Source organism: Sebastes umbrosus, chromosome 1 (assembly GCF_015220745.1).
Source record: "Sebastes umbrosus isolate fSebUmb1 chromosome 1, fSebUmb1.pri, whole genome shotgun sequence".
In the NCBI taxonomy this organism is placed as follows: domain Eukaryota; kingdom Metazoa; phylum Chordata; class Actinopteri; order Perciformes; family Sebastidae; genus Sebastes; species Sebastes umbrosus.
In genome coordinates, this window is record NC_051269.1 from 28,473,411 (window position 1) to 28,499,621 (window position 26,211).

Genomic DNA, 26,211 nt, shown 5'->3' on the forward strand with positions numbered 1-26,211 from the left:
CTAAGAAGCAGTGTGTGTGTGTGTGTGTGTGTGTTTGTGTGTGTATGTTTGTGTATATATATGTATATGTGTGTGTGTGTGTGTGTGTGTGTGTGTTTTCTACTGTTAGTATCAAAGGCCTTGTAAGTTCATTGTTTCCCTGAAGTGTTCAGAGTATGTTTTTCTCTCAATAAAAGCCATGGCTCCGTTTTCATCTCGCTCCATAAAGCTCCCTACAAACACCCTAAGGTAATAACATACATTCTTATTTTATCATTCTGAGGTAACAATATTCTTCCTGAGTATTCAATAACACGACTATAAATCATCCTTTTGAGAGGCAAAAGTAAAGAGAATGCATATTTTTTTTAAAAGTAAATCCTATAGCAGACAAGCAGGTAGATCTTCATAAAGAATGTAGTTTAAAAATTGTCCGTGGCGCTCACTCAGAAGCATTTATCCTCCACTGAGACCGGCATGCCTCTCAGTCTGGGCTGTGCATCCAAACAGAAGTAACAAACAGGCTTACGCACCTTTAAACTGTTTGCTCTGAGTAAATTTTAGCAGTATGCAGACTTGTTTGTTTTTTTTGGTTGTTTTTTTAGATTCGTATATGTCATTATTTCTTGTAATAGTTTGAATATTAAAGGCGTAAGCTGCACCAGTATTCGTAGGCAGATTCGTTAGTCTTAGGATCAGCAGAAGTCTGCAAGTAAACAACACGCTTTGATCTGCATATACTCGTATGCTGTCATTGTGTGAATGCTAAATACATTTTTAAATGAACATAAAGTCTTAGATTATTTCCCCACTCCGTCTTTACATCAAAACAATTTTAAAGGGCGGCTTCATGTATACTATGCAATCATTTGATAAGCAGCTTGTTATGTATAAACTTGACAAAAACAAAAGTTGTTCAACAATGAAAAAGGTTGAGATCAAGAAGCAGGACACCAGGATAGAATAAGATAAAGAACACGGAGAGAAGGAAACTGAAAAAAAAAAGTCAAGGATGAGTAAAGGTAGGGGGGAAAGCGAGGGATGAGCAGGGAAACATTCATTTCTCGAGGGCCAGGCGACACACCGAGCCCCGGAGTCAACTGTGTAAAGTAGCAGTGATTGTGCTGAAGTAGTATGGCAATCTCACCATTTCAGTTATTGCTCTCCTTACTTTTTGGTCGGTAATGATTTTTTTGTGGTGTGGTAGAACGTATTGCAGTCAAAGGCCTTTTACATACATAATGGCCACAAATAATTACACCCACTTTTAAAACAGCAACGTTGCAGTGCTGCTGCTGCAGTAGCAGAAAGGAAATAAATAGGATCCTGAGAGAAACAGACACTCATACGTTTAGACTGTCTTAACGCTATCTATGTAGAGAATGCCTTAACCTCACCCCTAAGACTTACCTCAACCTTAAAGGGCAAAATGTCCCTGTGAATCTTTGGAAAAACAGGAATAGTGAAAATGTTAAAGATGCACAAGAAATACCAGTCTTGTGCCCTCTTGTGAAATTAAACCTTTCATTGACAAATCCAACTTTGTTCCCCCAAGTCTGACAGGATTAAGATCCCTGGTTGGTTTCAAAGAGCGAGAGAATCCTCTCAAATGCCGACCAGTGTTGTCAGCGCCCTGCGGTGGGGTCCTCAGGTCGTGTGTGCGATGCAGGTAACTTCATAGACATTCTCTGTTGCTGAGGAAAGTTGTGCTCCCCTGACACGCTCTCTCCTGCTAGGCCTGATGGTGGGCTGTAGTCCCCTGCCCCGCCATAAGGGGGAGACATCATGGGCTTTCCAGATTTGTAGGCCTGTGGGTCTGAGGCCGAGCCGCTCATATCGTAGCCATTGCCGTGCCCGTTGCCGTGACCTTTGCTGTGACTGTTTCCGTGGCCGTTTCCGTACTTTCTGTAGCGAGATCCCTCCACCTCTGCTCCCTCCTGTCCTTCCTCTGCCATCTCGAAGGCCTTGCGTTTCAGTGGCAACACTCCCTCGGAGCTCCCTCCAAGGCTGTGAGACGGGTAGCTGTAGCTGCCCCCCACCATGGTGGGCCTAGGGGCCAGAGGGGTGGGGGCACTAATCCCAGGGGGCAGGTAAGAGGCACTAGGGTGGCTGTATCCAGAGGACAGGCTGGTTTGGGAGTAGCACCCTGGAGGGTAGTTGTAGATGGGAGTGCTGGCGCTGTAGCTGGGCACTAGAGTGGGTGCGGCCTGCAGAGAGTGTAGAGGGGCAGGGGGAAGTGCTGCGCTGGGCTGAGGGCAGTATCCTGAGGACAGGTAGGTGCTGTTGTAGGCAGGAGGGTATTCCTGAGATGACGGGGCACTGCAGGAGCCAGGGCCACTGTAGCCTGGCTCAGAGGCCAAGTTACCGCTCACTACCGTCACACTTCCTGTGGCCGGGATGCCCACAGATGCAGAGCCCACCTTGGTGCCAGTTAACGCCTCCAGTCCAGGGTAACACTCCATGCCCTGACCCAGGGCCCATGGCTCAGATTCAGTTTTCAGGAAAGTCCCAGGCTCTGAGTAGGCCCCTGGAGGAGGGCGTTCATAGGACAGCTCCAACCCGGAGTACTTCTCAGCGTAGCGTTTGAGCAGAGAGGAAGCAGTAAGGGCTGATATGTCATCACTGGCCCAAGGGTAACCCGCAGGGGCATAGCCGCGGCGTCCAGCTGTAGCGTAGGGGTCATGTTTGTGGGCCGACGGCGGCGAGGTAGTAGAGGTGACGTCTAGGTGCTGCTCAGGCCACTGAGATAAGGGGGCGGCGTGCTCCGGGGACCAGTGCATCTTCAACAGACCTGACAGAAACAAAACCAGAACTGAATTAGTCCACACAATCGTAAAATGTTAATTTTGTAAATTTTAAATTAGGAGTACATACAGTATATGCAGCATTTTGTCTTGACCAGATATTTGTGGTGTTTTGTCTTCCAAAAATCACAAGCAAGTTAATAGGGCTGGGACGATTCACCTATCTCCCGATTAGATTCTATCACTTTACTTGGGTGCCGATTCAAAATGTATTGCGATTTTACAAGTATTGTGATTCGATTTTACGATTTATTGCGATTTTTGTTAACTGTTTTAACACTAGATCATGGGAAAAAGTTGAATCACACACTTCGAGGGACTTTTAATTTGGAAACTCTCTAAATTAATACTGTAAAATATTTAATTTTCAGCATGTATGTAGTCAGAGATGTCCTGAAGTCAAATATATCAGTCATTGTCAGGAATTATTTATTACATTTTTTCCAGCAACTCAAAAATCAAAGAATAGACATTTCCGTCAGAAATCAGTGGTATTTTATTTTATTTTATATTTGTATCATGTAATGTTTTATTTTATACTTCTGGTGAATATAATCCAATCAATCTTTTTTCCATATATATATTTTGTATATACAGTTCCCTTTGTTAACACCTTATTTTGAAAACTGGACTTAGTCACACGTGTATACTTCCGCTAACTTTGCCAAGTCTGGCGCTAGCTCTCCCGTCAGGTCCGTTCTCTTTAAACATCCATGGTCAGCTGCATCAGGGCTGTTTGAATGCATTTAACATAAATGTCAGTATTTGGGTGCTCTACATTTGTAGCGTTGGCCGATTTGACCATGGAGGTGAGAGTGACGGCCGGCTTGACCGCACGTTCCCGCAATACAATAACGTTTCCTGTCCTTGACAGAGTTGGCATGCAGTTTTAGCCGTCATGTCTAGCTCTGCTTTTCCTGGCAATGTGTGAAACCCAAAGTGTTTCCATACTTTCCTGTATGTGTAGTGTTTACCACTTTGGATTTAATATGTGAGGGTGCAGGTTGTATCCACGCCGACCCTCCGCCGTTTTCTATTTTCGCATTCCGGCCTACTTCAGTTTATTTTGGTTGACGGATACGGAACGGATATGACGTCACATTACTCCTCCACATAGACTCAAATTAAGCAAATATATCGATTCTGACATTTAAAAAATTGATTTAAAAATCGTAAAAGAAAAAAAAATCTCGATACATAGGTGAATCGATTTTTTCCCCCACCCCTAAGAGTTAAGAGTCCGGCTTCATGAATATCTGCCCTCATAATCACATCAGCTAGCTGACCCTTTTCCAGAATCATGTCAATGCTTAGCCTGTGCTCTTCTGCACAGTCTCATCCAGGCAGGGGACACCCGTTCTAATCTTTATGTGAAGCTGGCAACATAGCCCCCAGCCTGGTCTCCACGGCGATAAGCCTCTATCAGCCCGCGAGCTGCCCTCTGCCTTTGCCTCTCTCACATTAGGGCCATTGTTGTCTCTCTGAGGCTCGCTTAGTCCACAAAGCCACCCCCACCGAGCGTGTGATCTAATTCGGCCCAAACCTCAGGGGTCTGCTGGACAGGGGGAATAAGAGGAGGGGGGGGGGGATATCAGGGTAGTTGTTCATCATACTACATAGAGAGATCGGACCAGTATATCTATGAACACTTTTACAAGTGCACCGATTGATTGAACAGTAAAAAAAAAGTCAGATTTTCACAAGCCATGTGTGATTATACATGCACATTTACACAAACAAGAAGCCCACTGGTTTAGTGGTCGTAGGCTTTGATTGGCTTTTGCAGGCCTTGTCTTTTTGAACTGGCATTAGGCTGACATTCCAGGCATTGCAGAGTATTATTAAACTGTCCTGACCCCAGGCCTGAGCCAGAGGGGCTTCCCTACAACAGCGCTAGACAGAGGAAGAAGTTACTGCCTCAGCTGCACCAACAGGAGTGGACAAATAACTCCTATGTCAGTTTTACTTTTGAATAAATGAGGCATATAATTAATTCTTTCTTTTTGAAAATAATTTTCCCCTTTTGAGAAATGTTTTCCACTTCAGTTTGACAGATAACAGCATGTACCGTAGATGATTGTCTCACAATCATGGCCAGCGTGTTGTGATAGTTTCGTGAGTTAAGCTTTGATTGAAGGCTAAGGTTGCAACTAACAATTATTTTCAGTGTTGGTTAATCTGCCAGTAATTCTTTTGACTAACTGATGAGTTGTTTTCTCAATAATATGAGAGAAAATAGTGGAAAATGTATATTAAAACTTCCCAGAACAGTTTGAATCCAAAAGCTATTAAATTTACGATGATATATAAAACTAGGGGGCTGCAACTAATGATTATTTTCATTGTCGCTTAATCTTAAGATAATTTTTAATTACTAAGATTAATCGATTAGTTATTTGTTCTATAAAATGTCTGAAAATTGTGGAAAATGTCGATCAGTGTTTCCCAAAGCCAAAGATGACGTCCTCAAATGTCTTGATTTGACTTTTTTTTTTTTTTCCTTACGCTTACATGTCAACTGTACATCGCATGTTGCACTATATTACAGTGGCATTTGGCTAGCGATAAATTATTTTCATTGTTGATTAATCGGTTGAGTATTTTCTCGATAAATCAATGAGAAATGTAGATCAGTATTTCCCAAAGCCCAAGATGACGTCCTCAAATGTCTTGTTTTGTCCACAACTCAAAGAAATTCAGTTTACTGATTAATCGATTATCAAAATATTTGGCGATTAATTTAATAGTTGACAACTAATTGATTTAATTGATAAATCGTTGCAGTTCTAAAACAGAGGAAAACAGCAAATTGTCACGTTGGAGACGCACGAACTAGAAAATTAGAATGATCAAAATAACTGCTGATTAATTGTCTGTCCATCAAGCAATCAACTTATTGTTTCAGCTTTATTCACGCCCCTGTTCATCTAGATGTTCTACGTATTGAGCCAAGCCTGCTTTTGAAGATTTTATTAGGAAATGTGCATAAAAAGCAAGAAATAATAGCAGCAATGGTCGGTGTTTTCACACACACACTTAACTCACTCACACGTCTGGTCTGAATGTGGATTATGACAGGTTGCATCACATGTCCACTAGGACCACCAGATGGGCCACAAACAGTCCACATGTTGATCCCTAAATTAAATGATCCTTCAGCCCAGTAATCCCACTCATCCAATCCAGGGATCGCAGCGCTCTCGACCAGCACAAGCTCCACTCTATGCTCCTGGGAATTCTGACTGCCGATGGTGCTCATCACAGGCACAAAAACATTATTGGCACAGGGCGGAAAAAAAGGCTTATATTCCGTCCGGTGCCAAATAATGTTTTTTACATTGTTCCTTAGTGTACAGAAGTGTACAGAAAATTAAAATTCCTTCCTGTTGAGCAATTTGAATTTTCTGCACACTCTGTACACTAAGGTTAGAATCAAAATTACTACTGCATATCATGACCCGGGAAAATACTTAACCCTGAGCAGAGGGCGCTGATTCATTGTATTTTACAGTAATCTACAGATCATGGCTGGATCACCGAGTGGGTCTAATGGGCACAAGGTTAGGGAGCCCCTAAACCCCCCTAACCTCTAACCACAGTGCCTACTGTGAAGCCACTGGTATTAACATTTATCATTCCAGACAGAGTCAAAGGGTTCAGCCATTTATGTCAATATCAGAGCCACAAAAAGTCCTCAGATTTTATCCCCTCTATTTGTCTGCAATTATTAAGGCTTTTCTGCTCTGTATTGACACTAGAGGTTCAACAATTAAGCGTTTAATCGATAAGTTGTCAACTATTAAATTAATCGTCAACTCTTTTGATAATTGATTAATCAGTTTGAGTCATTTAAAAAAAAAAAAAAAGACAAAATTCTCTGATTCCAGCTTCTTAAATGTGAATATTTTCAGGTTTCTTTACTCCTCTATGACAGTAAACTGAATATCTTTGAGTTGTGGACAAAACAAGACATTTGAGAACGACATCTTGGGCTTTGGGAAACACTGATCGTCATTTTTCACCATTTTCTGACATTCTACAGACCAAAACAACTAATTGATTAATCAAGACAATAATCAACAGATTAATCAACACTGAAAGTAATCGTTAGTTGCAGCCTTATTTGACACCAACATCCCATCCTGAGAGTGGAGTTGTTTTTTTTGGTGGGGTTTTTCCTCCTTCCCTGAATTAAGGGTCTATAAGAGTAGAGGTTGTTGTATGTTGAACAGATTGTAAAGCTCTTTGAGGCAAAATGGTGATTTGTGATTGAGGTGTATATAGGTCAAATTGACTTGAGTATTTCCTATCCATGAACATATTATACCCAACACCAGAATTTGGGGGAAATAGCAAAAAATGTACCTTCATTAGCTCTTCTCATTACCTCCCCAGTTTTAAGCTGAAGAGAAAGATGTATATATTTTACATAAACAGTTTCCACGTTCAGCTTTAGGTATTCTGGCGACAAGTTAGGCATCATCTTCTCTGCCATCTTAGTGTATCTGAGAGCATCACTCCAAGTCCAAGAAGTAAGTTAAGATGGTAGACGAGACACTGAACAACAATTATTTGCGGAAAACAGTTGTGTTCAGTGAAAAAGATTTGGATGTAGTATAGTATCAAATAACTCCCTGTAGTTTGTTCTCCCACTGAGAATCAGTCTGCAGCTCTTTGCAGCTGAATGCTAAATACATTATATTAATTTTATCAGAAACGCTTTAATAAATACACACATCTTGCAGACTTACAGAACATTAATCTTTGCTGTGCAGTCCATCAGTATGTGAAGAATCAAAAACTTTGGGGTGACAACATCTGTGGCCTTATTGAAGTGTTTACACACACATTTGAATCCCGACATCATGCACGCGGACACACACACATACAGGCTCATCAGACTGATACTCACTGGTCATGCTGATTGCAGGCATGAGCCAAACGTTCACCGCTTTGCCTTCAATCTACTCCTCTCACCCCGTCTTCACCCGATGGTTTATAATCTATCCGAGACATATTAGACCGCAGTAATCTAATGTGTCTGGAATCCTCATCAAAATGCAGCGGAGGAATGTGAAAATCAGACGATGGAAGAGTGAACTGGAGGGTCTGGATGGGTTAAGGACCAGACTGAGGAAACCAGACTAATGAAGGATTAGAGCACACGAGGCTTACGGGAGTGTCAGTGCTCTGTGACAATCGCGGACTAGAATTAAAGAAGCATCACCACTGGTGAGCTTACTCCTTATGTTGGCTGTAAGCCTGTAACTTCAATGAAGGATTGCAACAAAACGAATGTTTGACTTGATCATTATGGTGTGCAATAACACAAAATTATGTTTTTTTAATATTAATAGACACTTTTTAGGCTGTTACAAATATATGGCTACAAATTAAGACTGTTTAAAAGCAGTAGTGACTTCTTTAAAGAATTTTTTTTTTAATTTCTGACATATAGGCAGACGCCACTCTGGATACAAGTACATACAGTAGATCTACTTAATAATATGTAATATTATTATGATAACTAATTAGTAAAATGACTGAGACTGACTCAAAATTGGAAAACTACACTTTGTAACTGCTCTCTTTATCAGCTGACCAATAATGTGCTTTCAGTTATGTTCATATTGTATTCCCTTTAGCAGAAGTTCTTTCAAATTTTCACTCTTTGTACACAAAGATCTTAGTTCTGAGACCAAGACTGCTTCTTAATAAGACATTTTTAACATTTTAACACTGCCATGCTTGCCAGGAAATGTTCATTTCTGCGACAGATTAAAACCTTGTACTGTTCACAAGTGCTGTAGCATCAGACATCTGTGTTAAAGTGCAGATATTAGGGAGCAGGGTTTCGGGTATTAGGAGGGATGAGCGAGGGAGCCCCTAACCTTAATCTAGCACCTCATGTTGGCTCGGGGCTTGGAAACACCCCTCCATTCTTGGCCATGCTTGGCTTACCAAGAGACAAAGATGAATGCTAAGCCGGCTTGGTACTATGACAGCTTTCCTTAATCATTGTGATTATCATACTGTCGACCAGCAGCAGGGTTTCCTCTTTGTCCTGCAGCAGTTTGGCTACTGATAACCGTAAATTTATATATATAAAAAATATGTTATGTATGTCCTCGGGGTTCCCCACTCACAACAGAATATCCGATCGTAAATATTGAATGTTTAATATCTGCAATTTCAAATTGGTGCGGCCAGGATGGACTTCCGAGCCGATGTAAAGGGGTATGTAAAAAACACTCGTAACATACCTCATACCACAGGAAGATCTGACAAGATAATATTTAGAACCATCAAGAAATCGGGGTTTTGCAGATGATTGTTGGGAGGGGGGAATCCGGCCCAAAATCGGCTTGATTCTTGAGTAGCGTGTGTTGAGTAAGGCCAAAACGACTGATTAGTCGACCAATCGTCTCGGGGCAGCCCTAGATCTTTCGCTCATTGACATGAATGAGAAAACCTAATCAATTGTACCTATGCAGACAACTCAGACACCTCTAGCTTAGGTGAGGTGACACTTCGATGGAGATGTATAAATCAGTCCCAAATGTTACTAATTAAAAGATTGAAGAAAGAATGAACTTTTTGTCCACATCGATAGCTCCGAATGTTAGTCTGAGCAGCAACATCTCTTGTCTGCCAACTGTCTGCAACAGCTCTGATACAGTAAAGCTGGGGATACACCAAGCCGACATCAAGGAACTAGCAGCGACGAAGGCCGCCCGTTGAGTCGCCTCATGTCTCCTTTGTTTTGTCCAAAAAGTTGCACTCGAGTCCACCGCAAAGATTACAGCCGACGGCCAACTACCACGTACGTTCTGCGCCTGACTGAGAGGAAATTACTCTCCACACCAACAGGTCCCGGTAGCCTGTATTTGTCATTCAAAAATGGAAACCGTAAGACCGAGGTCTGTGGATAAACAAGCCGTTGTTATGATACGTACATGAAATAAAGCGGCGTCCGCCAACCATTTTCACACCACTGTCACTCGCCACCGCTTCAGTCCAGAGCCTTCTGTGTGTGCCCTCTTGACTTTACTCGTTTGCTTTCTTTCTTCACGTCCGTTTCTCTTCTTGTGCATTGATTCGTTTAAGCTGAACAGCCTAGCAGAGTGATTTCTCTCACCGACGGGCGCCACAGCAAACAAAGGTGGCGCAGCTGATGGCTTTCATCGCCGCTAGTTCTTTGATGGCGGCTTGGTGTATCCTCAGCTTAAGTCATGTTATGAGTGAAGCTTGAATAGCAAGGTTGAAGTGTCACAGTAGGAACTATGCATTTAACGTAGTTATGTTGTTGTACTCTCACATCCGTTTCTTCACACAGGCCAGGAACAATTAGGGTCAAGAGTATGTTTGCGCTTCACAACGGCTTCGCTTGATGAAAAATAATCAATTTGTGTAGCATTATAGAGAAGAACGAGATTACATCAGAAGAGCCAGTGAGAGCACTGAACATGTTGAGGCAAGAGGGGATCAAGCATAACGAGGTTACAGGGAAATACTAACATCGACCAAATCCTGCAGACACTACATGTAGTTATGTACATGTGGTCAGAGGTGTATGTAAGCTGCAGCAAAAATCCTCTGGGAACCAAAAGAAACACCGCAATCACCTACAGTGTAGCTGCCTTGACACTTAGACTCAAAAGTACAAATCTGCCTTGAGTGTGCCTGTAATTAATTGTCCAGACATAAGCAAGTAAGTCTCCTTTAATCTACCCAGAGCAGGAAGTGAGGTAAAATTACAGCTTCGTGGTTCCTCTTCTCTCCTCATCAAGACGTAGGGCTTGGTGTATTGCGAGTTTTAAGTATTGTGATTCTACAAGAATTGCAATTTGATATTACGAATTATTGCGATTTTGGTTAACTTTTTTAACACTAGACCATGGAAAAAAGTTAAATCATACACTTCTAGGGACTTTTACTTTGGAAAATATCTCAATTGAAACTGTAAAAATGTTTGATTTTCAGCATGTACTGTATGTAGTCAGAGATGTCCTGAAGTCAAATATATCAGTCATTGTCAGGCATTATTAATTTTTTTCCAGCAACCCAAAAATCAAAGAAATAGAATAGAAAAGACATTTCCTTCACAAATTAGTGGTATTTTCTTTTTCATTTGTAAGGGACATGTAATGTTTTATACTTCTGGTGAATATAATCCAATCAATCTTATTTCCATATATGTATTTTGTATATACAGTTCCCTTTGTTAACACCTTATTTTGAAAACCGGACGTAGTTACATGTGTATACTTCCGCTAACTTTGCCATTTAAAATTTGGATTTAAAATGTGAGGGTGCAGGTCGTATCCACCGGCATCGTTTCGGCTCACTGCGGTTTGTTTTGGTTAACGGATGACGCCACGTTACTCTGACTACAACAATAAAAGCGGTAACTTCCTTCTACCTCTGCATAGACTAAAATGAAACAAATATATGGAGTCTGGCATGAAAAATCTATTAAATTTTTTTTTTTAAATGTATAAATCGCAATACATAGGTGAATCGATTTTTTTCCAACCCATATCGAGACCTATACATGGATGCTACATGGCCTCAGGGTTCACCAAACAGCAAAATCTGCAGTATGTAAACAGGAGCCTGATCCATCCATAAAGAGATCTTCATAAACCTCCACTAAAACCAGTGTGAGTGCTTTAACCATTACATCTTAATGAGTGTTGTCATCGATATGATATGTAATAAATTCAAGCAAATTATTTTCTCTTTGAAGGAAACACAATTATGCAAGTCATGGATGTTTTTCTGTGCGTCAATGGAGGCTAGCTTGACTCGTGGTCCACTGCATGATCAGTATGAGTAATTAGGGGTTAATTAGATGAAAGTACGCGTGGGGGAAGGGGCTGGCTGGAATGGGGATTTGGGGGTTGTGAGGCATCAGAGGCAGAGGCTTTGCTGGCCGGCTGGTTGGCTAGATGGGGAGTGGAAACATAAAAATCACCCTTCTGGAGCTGGAAGGTCCTCCGTTAGTGCTTGTTACTGCACTCACAGTAAACAAAGACTTACATTTCCTGAGGATGGACGGACACTCAAGATGCACACACACAGACTCAAGCATATTGTGCTTTTGGTGATGTGTTTAGTTTCAGCTGGCCAACAGGCAGAGGAGCTCTTGGTCATCTATCGGATGAGTCAGGCTGCTGGAATGCCAGGAATCTAACCTGAGATCTATTTACAAAGCACATATCCTCTCCATACGTTCAACACGCACTGTCCACTCCTCTCAGGCAGAAGGACGCGAGGGAGAGAGCGAGAACACGCTTACTTGCAGTGCTGATAAATGACCCTATCAGCTGTTTGCACATTATTGGGCGATTTGTATTAGTTAGAGTTAAATCACACCACTGCTTGTACGATCAATACAGAGCACGTCAGAGGAGAAACGGGATATGAATATACATGGAGCATGTCCTTGTGGCAATGGACAATGGACTACACACACACAGCTATCTCTGCCTTCCTTGCTTACAGAGTAAATGAGGGTTAGATTGTTATGTAAGCAGTGACCATAGTCTAAAACGCTGAAGCCAGTGTGAAGGAGGATCTGCTCCTCCTCTTTCCCCTTCCCCCCTTTTCTCAAGGCCTGCACAGTCCACCAGGCCACACCGCTGTCTGCCGATCAACTACTGTACCATATCTGACTCACTTTTTACATATCTTTGACCTACAAGTCATTTCTTACTACAAATCACATGACAATTTAAGTCGGAGTGAGGCTTTTCCCGCTCAAACGGACACATTTATCTCAAAGTACGACTGGGAAACTAGTTTACTTTGAATAATTTTGATCCTCTTATTTTATTTTTTACTTTTCTTTCGTTTTCACTCTGATTTTGCCCCCAAAGTCTTCCTTTCTCAAGCCTCCCTCCTTCTCTCTGTGCTGTAGTAAAGACAGGCCTGTGTGTCCGAGCCTGTGTGGTCAGTTTTACCCTCCCCCACTCCTTTAGCTCACACACAAACACACACACACACACACACATGTGGCAGAGGCTGGCCTGGCCCCTCTTTGCTTATTGTGTCCACTCATATATCAGGCTGCAGCTGACCAGTCCCTCCTCGCGTCCCCTCCATCTGCCCTTCACTTTGCTCTTTCTCTGTCATTTTACCACCATGCAGCACAGCTCTTTACTATAGCACCTAATGAGGATCTAAGGTGTGCTACAATTTGCTTAACAAGCTGTCATGATTACTACGGAGGACTAATGTGTGTGTGTGAATGGAGGCGGAGGGTGATGTTTATGTGTCCCTCTATACAGGACTAATGAGAAGCCGCTGACACCAGGTTACTAACGATCTGGCTTTCATTCACAGAATCGCTTCACCCTGGCGGCTAAAAAAGGGGCTAAAACTGCTAATCATCATTATAGATAGAGCCCATAATGAGGTGTGGATGATTGTGTATGTTGTGTTTGTTCGAGTGTGTGTGCAGATGAACAAGAAATGTTCGAGTCTGTGAGATGTGAAAAAATGAATGGCATCATAGGATTGTGTGTAGACGACGTTTCTGTGCGAAGAAATCTAACGTGACGCTGTGAGTCTTTTTGAGGGAGGAATGTGACAGACGTACGTTAACTAAAACTTCAGTACGCTCAGAAAACTCCTTCCTTCTCCCTAGAAGTTTTCCGTTGTTTGTCTCTGTGCATCCGTGTGGCTCTTTAGAATATTAAAACCTGCAAGTAAATCGCTGTTGCATTATTCCAATCAGGTTAGCGTTGTAATCCTGTTAAAGCTTGGCCTAATCAATAGCCCAGTCAATCAATATAAGCATATTCATCAGCCCGGATAGCAACCTCTCGTGATTAGCACATATACAAGCGAGGCCTTTACTGTGATGTGTCACATGAGTCAGTCAGCTTTTACATACTAATGTTGCAAACATAGAAAACAGATCTGTCCCCTCTGGAAACAAAATGATGCCAAGTTGTGTTTTTGTGAATGTTTCAACACAAAACACCATAGTCATAGATTGATATACACGATTTCCAGTTATTTTCCACCTTAAATAAAGATAGAGTAAGGGTGTCCCCAGGATCTCAAAGTGTGATAGTGCTATCATTGTTTGAAAATAAATATAACCAACATTTTATGATTCTTCCATCCCTAAAGAAAAGCTCTGAATACAGTCAATAACGCTCTCCTTCACTATGTTCATGCAGCTTCTTAGAAAAGGAATACAGTGGTGCTTTAGCTGCTGTCTGTTTAAACAAATTGCTACTATACTATATTCACATGGAGGGGCTGAAAAAACAGCGACTGAACACTTTCTGTGAAATTCCTCAATGCAAAGCCTGGAAACTCAGCTGTTAAAGCCATTAGCATATCTGCCTTCTCAAAATGACTTCTCAGAGACCCCCCCAGCCCCTTGCTTCCCTCTACTGAGCCACAGGAGATGAGTCCTGGACAAAAGAGGAGCCAAAAGAAGAAAAACAGACTCCAAAACCAATCTAGTTGTTCACGTACAACATGCCAAACACACCCGTCATTGGAGTGCAGACTTACTGTATGGGGTGACAGGACTGAGCATTCTGCAGCCCTGGCCCCAGGTGAAGAGGAGAGGACCAGGTCCACTTGGTGCTAGTAAGGGCCCAGCTGCATGCTGCGGGGCCTCCCCTGGCTACTGCTTCTCCTGCTGCTGCTGCTGCTGCTGCTGCTGCTGGTAGTGCGGCTGTTGGCTCGGCTAGTGACTGGCCCCCTGGACCCCTCCATGGTTCATTTCACAGTTCAACACCGCTCCGACACGCTGCCACCTGAAGAGCACACACATGCCAGTGTCAGAGCCAAAACACACAGTGAATAAGACGAGGATGTTTATTTTTATTGCAAAGCCAGATTTTAGGGACATTTTGAGACATTAATGAATGCATCAAGTACAAATAATAAAAAAAATTGCTTGCATTTATTGCATGTAGAATTTAATATTCCTATTAAAAATACCATTGTGAAAATAACTCCTCAAATACTTGCAGAGATCAACTGATATTGACTCATAATAAGTTTCTCATGCGCTCACTTTTGCTTTCCTCGTTTGTTTTTCTCTCTATTTATGTGCATGCACGTGTGCAAGCGACCGATCAAGACAGAGTTTTTCAATGCTAAATACCCTGACAGAGAGGCGGCTTTTACCCTCTGACCACAAAACCGCACGGTCAGCGGAGACAAGTTTCTAATTCTTTGAAGCCACCCACGTTTCAACACAAACACCACAAACCACAACAGCAAAAGGAACTTTGTACTCTCTGCAGAGGAGGAAGCTATCATGTCTAACATGTAATACATGAGGGGGAAGAAAAAAACTGAAGAGTGATTGCAGAATAGGAGATATCATAGACATGTAACCTGGTTTGACACATAGAGGACACACTATTGAGAATGTCATGTGTAAAGAATAGAAACTTTATCATGTGCAATTCAGTATGCAGCACGTAAAAGAGGGCATATCACACATAAAGAGTGAATAGGGAGCATTGAAAATGACAGGAATGTGCAAGAAGCAGCAGAAACATTGTCATAGGAGATAAAAGCAAAATCTTTTTCAACAAGTGAGTACATGGTTACTGACCTGATCATGTTCTGGATTTGCTTGATGAGTGGCTCAGTTTGGAAAGTAATCCACAAAGTACAGCGACGTAAATGTATATGAGTGAGCGTGTGAGTGTGTGTGTGTATATGTGTGTGTGTGTGAGGCTTGTACTCTCTTCTGGGACCCTATCCTTCTCTCCTACACTCCCTCGCTCGCCCTCCAGCTCCCTTCTCCCCCCTCTTGCTCTCCCTCGCCCAGTGACAACAGAGCAGCACATACATCCCCTCCCCCAACCTCGCCACCCCTCCCCCTCCTCCTTCTCCCTCTCTTTTGTTAAAACTATTTCAGCAGGAAGGGAGAGAGAGGGAAAAAGTGACCAATCATGCAATGTCAGAGAAGAGCCTGTTTCCCCCTGCTGCTGCTGCTGCTGGGTGTATGTGTGTGTGTGTGCATGCATTTCTGCATGTGTGCATTTGATCTTATTTGCAAGTGCATGTTTTTTTTTATTGTAGTCCTTCAATGTGATGAACGAGCATGTGGGACACATGGTGAATTTTCTCCTTCACTGATCACATGAGAAGTTCAGTTATTGTCAATGACTTCTATTGATCTGGTACATTGATCTGAGTGGTGCTCGGAGGGTGGAGTTGAAACAACCATGTCAATATTACCTAATTCCTGTGGTACCCCATCCCCCCCTTACGCACGCACACACACACACACATACACACACTAGCCTGCGCACATGCATGGGCAGCAGTAAATGACCTCCACATTGGCCTCAAACCTTTGACTAAATTTCTTCACCTGTAATTTATCAATATCTGATATTTTGATATATATATACTCATGCTGCTTTTATATCATTTTCTTTCCAAGGGCTCATTTATCTCTGTTCCTCTTGTCCTTATTTTGCTCCTCAGTCCCTCATACATAGAAACACAGCTGTGGTTCTGCATTTAGAGTTATGGAGTAGGCGGGACAAGCTGGTCCACTCCTCATGTTACTCTGCTGTAAACACTCTAGGCCCTGCAGGACACACTCCTTCTGCTTTGGGCCCTGCCTGTCCCAAACACACACACACACGCACGGGCACAGACAGACACATGTTTGACATATGTGAGCCGTGTTACAGAAGGTGGTCGTTCACAGCTTAAACTGTAACTTTTCCTTTGCAATTTAACTTTATTGGACCATAATCACATGACTATGATTACAAAGCAGAGTTTTCACAAAACTGAACACCTTTTTATGATCGCCACCCTCGTCGTTACGCCGACCTTACAGTAGTTGTAGACTGCAGTCCTTCTGATTTATGGAGATGAAGCTCTTGTGAGCAATAAGTGGACCATCATCGGAGCGTGAGTTTGATTATTGCCAATAATAGCAGTAGAGGTGGAGGCTTGTTACAAGACCTTTCATCAGGTGAGGAGTAATGGCTAGTGCAGCGCTCAGCTCTTTCTCCCTTACCTGCTTTGCTGACCGACACTGAAAAAAAAAGCCACGCTGTTATTTTGCAGGCTAGGAAACAATACATCTAAACAATCCCAAATGTGCTGCGGGGGCTTTTCTTTTCATCATAAATAAGGTAGGCCGTTTGATACATTCCCACTGCCGAGGCGAACCCCCCAGATGTGGTCTCTTGTTACGTCAGGAACACCTCCCGGTGTAGCCGTGCGGCCGTAAGCAGGTCACTGAGACAAGCGTAGGGACAAAGGGCAGAGTGTGTGCTAATGACAGGCGGACAGAAAGGTGCGGCTATCAGCAGGTTGGAGAGCGAGTTTACTGGCAGAGACAGAGGAGAGAAATTCCCCCTTACAGCTCAACTACCGGAACAGATATAACGCACAGGGAGACACACACATAACGGCTATGCTGGAAATTGGACATGGTAACTCTAAACGTGCATCCCTTTGGCCCTGTGGGTGGGATAGGTCACATGATAGCACCCCAGAGAAGCTCAGCTGTTTGCCACTCTAATTCTGTCTCAAGCAGCTGAGCACTGGCCCACTGCTCCACTGAACTGTCCTTATAATGGTAATTGTGTGCGTGTGCGTGTGCGTGTGTGTGCGTAAATGTGTGTATAGAGGGAGGGAATGGGGTTATTGATGAAAATCAGTCCATACCTTCAAAAACCGGACTGCTGTTGTAGCTACATAGTTAAATAGTTGGAATACAACTTTCATTCACACATGCCCAAGCATGTTCACACGTACAGAAAATTATGTGAGGGGTGAATTATGAGGCAGAGAGAGAGAGAGAGAGAGAGAGAGAGAGGGCAAAACAGGAACAGGAAATCTTTGGAAAAAGAACAGGAAATGTGTGTATTGTCTCCCACAGGCCATGTCCGTGTCAGCAAAATACTGGGCTTGTACTTAATGGATAATATCTGTTGTTTAGGGCTGTCAATCCATTAAAATATTGAATAAATCGCGCGATTAATCGCCCATTTTTTCAAAATGTACCTTAAAGGGAGATTTGTCAAGTATTTAATACTTTTATCAACATGAGAGTGGGCAAATATGCTGCTTTATGCAAATGTGTGTATGTATTTATTATTGGAAATCAATTAACACAAAACAATGACAAATATTGTCCAGAAACCCTCACAGGTACTGCATTTAGCATAAAGAATATGCTCAAATCATAACATGGCAAACTGTAGCCCAACAGGAAACAACAGCTGTCAGTGTGTCAGTGTGCTGACTTGACTATAACTTGACCAAAACTGCATGTGATTATCACAAAGTGGGCATGTCTGTAAAGGGGAGACTCGTTGGTTTACACCCCTTTGAAAATGGCCATGACAGTTTGTCTTTAGCACAAAATTTAGCACAAGTTTGGAGCATTATTTAGCCTCCTTTGCGAGCTAAATGACATGGTTGATACCAATGGATTCCTTAGGTTTTCTAGTTTCATATGATACCAGTATCTTCACTCTAGCTTTAAAACTAAGCCCAGTACAACCTTCGAAAGATCGATTGCGTTAACGCGTTAAAGAAATTAGTGGCGTTAAAACGAATCGCTAACGTGTTATTACGTTTGCTTTGACAGCCCTACTGGTGATATTTTATTTTGTTCTCACTGTTAACAAATCCACTGACAAGACCTAAATGAACAATGAATTGATCTTACTAACTTGTATTGCCTGTGTCTTATTCCTCTGTCGCAATAGAGCCCCACTGTTGTTCAAGAACTATTAAACACCAGTCAGTCACTGCTGTTGCACTGGGTGACATGTACCATCATTGTGACAAACATGGGCACTGTAGTTAATTTTGAATCAGTCATGTATCCACGTCCATCTGCCATATATACTCAATAGTGACTAGAGCACCAAATGTGCATTAAAGGCATAGTTCGGGTGTTTGGAAAAGGGTGTTGTATCAACACCGGAGCAAAGCAATACAGGGCTGTGGACGGGGACGGCAGTAAAACGTATTTTAGCCACCTAAAAGAAAGACTCACCTAAAAAAAATCAATATAAGTGTACGCTGTATTTAGAATATTTTCACGGCTTTATCTTGGCGTCAGACAGCCCCTTCCTTCTCCTTTCTGACGGGGAACTGTCGGAAAGGAGAATCCTATCTTGGGGAATCTATGCTCTCTCCAAAGCCAGCAGGCTCAGATGACAAAAACAGTTTAGATATAGTTCACTTTCAGTTCAGTTTGTTGTCGTAAAATATTCTAAATATAGCGTAGATGGATATACATTTTTTTAGGAGAGCCTTTCTTTACGGTGGCTACAAGACACTTTTCTGCCTTCACCGTCCACAGCACTGTATTGCTTTGCTCCGACGTCAGTACTCCTGTCTGTTTCTCGATGCTGGGGGCGTGCTGAGTGTCATCTACTGTAAGTAATACACCTACTATGGATAATTACCTTATACAACCCCACTTCACAACACCCGAACTCTCCCTTTAATCCGCGGTTAAAAATAGTCCCCAACAAAAGCACTATTTACTCCTGTTTCAGTTACATTTGCTACGAAATACAGGGCTCAGCTGTTTTTAGGAATTTACTGAGCCGTTTTCTTTCAACTTAAACTACATATGCATGAGCTGATTTTAAAGATTTATGTCTTCAGTAGGAGCAAATGGGCTTGGGTCCAAGTGCGACAGGGTAGGAAGGTCAGAGTATTGAAGGTCAGAGTATTGAGGGATGGACTTATGCATTGTTGGTTTTGGTCTTTTCATGGGATTTGTTCAAATTCATTCATGTGCTGTATATATGAGCACTTTTATGCACAGAAACTGGAGACAAGCCCATGCCACAGTACATGCACAGAAGAGCACAGACCATTTCATAGTGTCCCAGTTTATTTCCTTTTGTAGTGTATGTGAATGACATCAGCTGACAGGAAGTAAACATGGACCAAAGCTTTTGCCTAGCAATGCAATTCCGTTGAAATGGTATATACAGTCATTATGCTATTCATTTTACTAATGCTGATGTTTTTGTTGACTTGTTATTCTCATGGTCTCCTTGTCTGGGAATTATGATATTGACTCTAATCCACATCCTTAAGAAAATCAATAAGACAGAGCTGAAAAGCACATTGGTATATATACACACACACACACACACACACACACACACACACACACACACACACACACACACACACACACACACACACACACACACACACACACACACACACACACACACACACACACACACACACACACACACACACACACACACACACTGACTCATCATGTGTCCTCTCTTCTCATCAAGTGCAGAAGGTCAATTAGGCAGCCTCACATTCAGCATACTGTAGGCTATGTCTTTTCAAGGTTAAATGGCCGGTAACTGTCCACTAGAAGCTTTATTGTGTCGTTTTCTTTAAAAAAAAAAGCAATAAAGCATAAATATTAATGCATGAAAATGTGGACAAAAAAGGATTTTTATTCACATGGTTTAACATGTAATCAACAAAACAGTTAAAACACCACCCAAGGAAGCTTACTGCATGCATGCACACACACACACATGCACTCTCCTTCTCACAAACAGACATCCTCCCATGATTGCACACCACTCACACATGCAGCTCAGTGCTCCACGTTAGAGTGGCTTATTGTTCTCTGGTATAGAGAGCACAATATCCAAGTCTAGTAATAGAGGTTAGATTAATTGCTGACAAATCTGTATTCAGCAGTTCCCTTTCTCTCCGCTTGACAGATTTATGACAGAGATTGATGGAGGGGAGGGACGAGCCGAGAGCTGCCTCTGTTCAGTGAGAAAAGAAGACAACAGCTCGGTGAGTCAAATAGAAAGAGAGAAAAGGAAAAACAAAAAAAGACCAACAGGATTGTTTTGGTTGGATGTTGCCCATGACCAACAATTTTGTCTTTGAGTTTGTCGGAGGCATATACATATTTCATATTTCATGCTGTTGTTACCAGAAAAAGTTACCTCCAAAGAATAGTGTTAGTAATTGTATTCCCCTCACACTCAATATGTTGAATGTTAGAGGTCAATTCTAAAGTCATACCTTTAAATTACTCTTTAAGGAGCACCAAGAGGAATAGGCCTTTTTCACAGCAGACATTTTGACTTAGATAGAAGGTCATAGTAGAAGCACAGATGTTATTAAAAACATTAACAATGGCTTTTTTTTACATGAAATTTTTTAACGTACTATAGTATGACTTTTATTGACAAAAAATACTATGACTTTGTTCATGATATTTTTTGACACGTTATAATATGACTTTTTATAACGTACTAAACTATGACTTTTTAATGAAATTTGACATACTATGACTTTTTATGACATACTATGCTATGACTTTTTTCCATGGAATTTTCAACATACTATAATATGACTTTTTTATGGAATTTTTCGACATGCTATACTATTCTTTTTATGATATACTATGCCTTTTTTTCATGAAACTTTCGACATACTAAACTCTGACTTTTATTACATTTTTCAATATGTTGTACTATTACTTTTTATAACTTATTACACAATGTATTTTTTTCATTACATTTTCGATATGTTATTCTATGACTTTTTTTTCATGACATTTTCGACATACTTTACTGTTTTTTTTTTCCATTACATTTTCAACATGCTATACTATGCTTTTTTTTCTTGAAATTTTGGATACACTATACTATGACACTTTCTTGAAATTTGACATGCTATACTATGACTTTTTATGACCAAAAATACTATGACTTTTTTCATGACATATTTGACACCTTATATTATGACTTTTCATGAAATTTTTGACATACTATACTATGGCTTTTTCATGACATTTTTTTACACTTTATACTATGACTTTTTTCATGAAATTTTTGACAATCTATACTGTGACTTTTTTTTCCATAAAATTCTCGATGTTATACTATTAATTTTTTTTCATGAAATCTTCATTATGCTATACTATGACTTCTTTTTTTCATGCTATGCTATGACTTTTATTAAATTTTTCGACATACAGAAGGAAGAGGATGGCTTCACAACCCCTGCGTATTCTTGGAGAGGAGGTCGATGTTGTGGATGACTACAAGTACCAAGTACCAGACTGAATTGGAAGACCAATACTGAGGCTGTATATAAGAAAAGGATGAGCAGATTCTATTCCCTGAGCTCCTTCAACGTGTTCTACCAGTCGGTTGTGGCCAGTGCACTGTACTTCATCGTCGTCTGCTGAGGAGCAGCACTGGAGCCGGTGACACCAACAAACTTAATAAACTGATTAAGAAGGCTGGCTCCGTAATTGGCTGCAAACCGGACACCTTCGATGTTGTGGTGGAGAGGAGGACACCGAACAAACGGTTATCCATTATGGTTAATCCTGACCACCCTGTCCACCACCTACTGGACGATCAGCGTAGCTCTTTCTCTAACAGACCGATTCAGCTTCGCTGTCACAAGGACCGATACAGGAAATCTTTCTTACCCAAACAGACAGAGGTGAGGTGTTGAAGAGAGTTCTTCAACACCTCACCTCTGTCTAACAGAGAACTCTCAACTCTATAGTTTCTTTTTCAACAAGACTCCATTCTGTAATGTCTTGCACATTTACTACCTCAAATTGTTTTTTTATTAAAGAACAAACACTGTAACTTGCACACTTTGCTAATATATATAGTGTCTTGCACACTTTGCTAATGTATATAGTATGTTATTGATCACTTGCTCATGTATATAATGGGCTATTCCATGTTTATAATTTAAAATTTGTAATAGTCAGGTATATTTATAGTGTATTCCAATATTCTTTATATTTTATGTTCTATGGATGTATTTCTTTAGTGTTCACATATACATTTTATTTACTGTTCCTGTGCATTGCTTGGATAACCTGCTGCTGTTACACAATAATTTCCCAATTTGGGATCAATAAAGTGCATCTATCTATCTATTTAGAATGAATTTAAAAAAAATAAATGTAAACATTCTATGCCAAGACTTTTTTCATTAAATCTTTCGACATGCTACACTAATTTCATGAAATTTTTCAAAATACTATATGATTTTTTTATAAAATTTTTCGACATACTATGACTTTAATTCATAAAAGTTTTCAACATTAGACTTCTTTTCATGAAATTTTTCAACATACTATACTATGACTCTTATTTAATATTTTCGACATAGTATACTATGACTTTTTTCAAAATGCTATACTATGATTTTTTTTCATAACATTTTACGACACATGAATTTGACTTTTTTCATGACATTATTCGACTTTCTATAATATGACTTTTTCATGAAATCTTTCGACATGACCTTTTTTATAAAGTTTTTCGGCACACTATACTATGACTTTTGTTCATGAAATTTTTTAACATTTTTTTGAGATACTATAATCTAACTTTTTCATACATTTTTTTGACATACTATACTATTTCTTTTTCATAGAATTGTTTCGACATATAGTATAACTTTTTTTTCATGATTTTTTATGGCATGCTATACTATGATTTTTTTAATTAAATTTTTCGACATACTATGACTTTTTTAATTAAATTTTCAACATACTAATTACTTTAATTCATAAAATTTTTCGACATACTATACTATGACTTATTTAATTTTTTCGACATATTATACTTTAACTTTTTTTAAACTATACTATGACTTTTAATTATTCGGCATACTATACTATGACTTTATTTTTTTTTATTTATATGACTATACTATGACTTAATTATTCAACATACTATACTGTGACTTTTTTCGACATACTATACTATGACTTTTTAATTTTTTTCGACATACTATACTATGACTTTTTCTCATGAAGTTTTTCGACATACTATACTATGACTTTTTTCAACAGGCTATACTAGACTTTTTTTCATGAAATTTTTCGACATGCTATACTTTGATTTTTTTTTAAAGAATTTTTAAACATACTATACTATGACTTTTTTCGTGAAATTTTTATACATGCCATACTTAGACTTTTTTCATAAAGTTTTTTGGCATACTATACTATGACTTTTTTTTCATACAATTTTTCGACATACTAACCTAACTTTTTCATAAATTCTTTTGACATACTATACCATGTCTTTTTTCATAGAATTTTTCGACATATTATAGTATAACTTTTTTTCATGATTTCTTTTGACATACTATACTATGACTTTTTTCATGAATTTTTTTGACGTGTTATACTATGACTTTTCAACATGCTATACTATGACTATTTTTTCATGAAATTTTTCGACATATTATACTATGACTTTTTTTCAACATACCATACAATGACTTTTTTCATAAAAATTTTCGGCATACTAAACTAACTTTTTTTCATCAACTTTGTCGACATACTAAACTATGTCTTTTTTTTTATAGAATTTCTTCGACATATTATAGTATAACTTTTTTCATTAAATTTTTCAACATATTATACTATGACTTTAATGACATTTTTCAACATATACTATGAATTTTTATAATGAAATTTTGTTGACATATTATACTATGTCCTTTTTTATTATGTTTTTCAGTGTACTATGACTTTTTTCAACATTATATAATGTGACTTTTTTTCATACAATTTTTCGACCTTTTTTTCTTATGACCTTTTTTCTTGATTTCTTTCAATATACTATTCCCTGACTTTTTTTCATGAAATTTTTCGACGTATTATAACATGACTTTTTTTCCACATACTATACTATGACTTTTTCATAAAATCTTTCGACACACTATATGACTTTTTTTCATAATTTTTTTTGACGTACTATACTATGACCTCTTTTCATGAAATCTTTCGACATACCATACTATACTTTTTTCTTGAAATTTTTCGATATACTATGACTTTTTATCATACATTTTTTAACCATACCATATGACTTTTTTCTTGAAATCTTTCGACATACTATACTATGACTTTTTTCATAAAATGTTTCAGCATACCATACTATGACTTTTTTCAACATATTATACTGTGACTTTTATTTCATAACATTTTTAGACAAACTATACTATGACTTGCTTTTCTAAAAATGTTCGACACACTATACAATGAATTTCTTTAAAGAATTTTTAAACATAATTTACTATGACTTTTTTTCATGAAATTTTTAAACATGCTATACTATGATTTTTTTTCATACAATTTTTTCGACAAATTATATATTTCGACTTTAATGACATTTTTCAACATACACTATGATTTTTTTTAATGAAATTTTGTTGACATACTATACTATGTCCTTTTGTATTATGTTTTCGGTATACTATGACTTTTTTTCAACATTATATAATGTGACTTTTTTCATACAATTTCTCGACCTTTTTTTCTTATAACCTTTTTTTCTTGATTTCTTTCAATATACTATTCCCTGACTTTTTTTCATGAAATTTTTCGACATATTATACTATGACTTTTTTTCAACATACCATACAATGACTTTTTTCATAAAAATTTTCGGCATACTAAACTAACTTTTTTTCATCAACTTTGTCGACATACTAAACTATGTCTTTTTTTTATAGAATTTCTTCGACATATTATAGTATAACTTTTTTCATGATTTTTTATGACATACTATACTATGACTTTTTCATAAAAAATTTTCGACATTCTATCCTATGACTTTTTTCATTAAATTTTTCAACATATTATACTATGACTTTAATGACATTTTTCAACATATACTATGAATTTTTATAATGAAATTTTGTCGACATATTATACTATGTCCTTTTTTATTATGTTTTTCAGTATACTATGACTTTTTTCAACATTATATAATGTGACTTTTTCATACAATTTTTCGACCTTTTTTTCTTATGACCTTTTTTCTTGATTTCTTTCAATATACTATTCCCTGACTTTTTTTCATAAAATCTTTCGACACACTATATTATGACTTTTTTTCGTAATTTTTTTTTGACGTACTATACTATGACCTCTTTTCATGAAATCTTTCGACATACCATACTATACTTTTTTCTTGAAATTTTTCGACATACTATACTATGACTTTTTTCAACATATTATACTGTGACTTTTATTTCATAACATTTTTAGACAAACTATACTATGACTTGCTTTTCTAAAAATGTTCGACACACTATACAATGAATTTTTTTAAAGAATTTTTAAACATAATTTACTATGACTTTTTTTCATGAAATTTTTAAACATGCTATACTATGATTTTTTTTCATACAATTTTTTCGACAAATTATATATTTCGACTTTAATGACATTTTTCAACATACACTATGATTTTTTTTAATGAAATTTTGTCGACATACTATACTATGTCCTTTTGTATTATGTTTTTCGGTATACTATGACTTTTTTTCAACATTATATAATGTGACTTTTTTCATACAATTTCTCGACCTTTTTTTCTTATAACCTTTTTTT

At 38.9% G+C, this 26,211-nt stretch overlaps 1 protein-coding gene and 1 long non-coding RNA gene across 5 annotated transcripts in view; one reads left to right on the forward strand and one right to left on the reverse strand.

Moving 5' to 3' along the window:
• The window catches only part of LOC119495532, a 33,899-nt gene extending 11,152 nt beyond the window's left edge, over nucleotides 1-22,747 (forward strand). For all 3 annotated transcript variants that reach the window (XR_005208511.1, XR_005208510.1, XR_005208507.1), the window contains 2 exons: nucleotides 20,531-20,609; nucleotides 21,805-22,747. This is a non-coding gene — a long non-coding RNA (uncharacterized LOC119495532). The remainder of the gene's footprint in view (nucleotides 1-20,530; nucleotides 20,610-21,804) is intronic.
• si:dkey-195m11.8 (fidgetin-like protein 2) lies at nucleotides 584-15,587 on the reverse strand. 2 transcript variants are annotated; one of them, XM_037782117.1, is made up of 3 exons: nucleotides 15,379-15,587; nucleotides 14,319-14,566; nucleotides 584-2,770 (listed from the first exon to the last, which is right to left on the reverse strand). In XM_037782117.1, exons 2-3 carry the CDS (start codon nucleotides 14,341-14,343, stop codon nucleotides 1,605-1,607), a joined length of 1,191 nt encoding a protein of 396 aa, XP_037638045.1. In that variant the 5' UTR covers nucleotides 14,344-14,566; nucleotides 15,379-15,587; the 3' UTR covers nucleotides 584-1,604. The 2 variants fall into 2 exon arrangements, with proteins under 2 accessions (XP_037638045.1, XP_037638055.1); XM_037782127.1 differs by lacking the exon at nucleotides 15,379-15,587 and having other exon boundaries at nucleotides 14,319-14,654.
• Nucleotides 22,748-26,211: the final 3,464 nt, after the last annotated feature.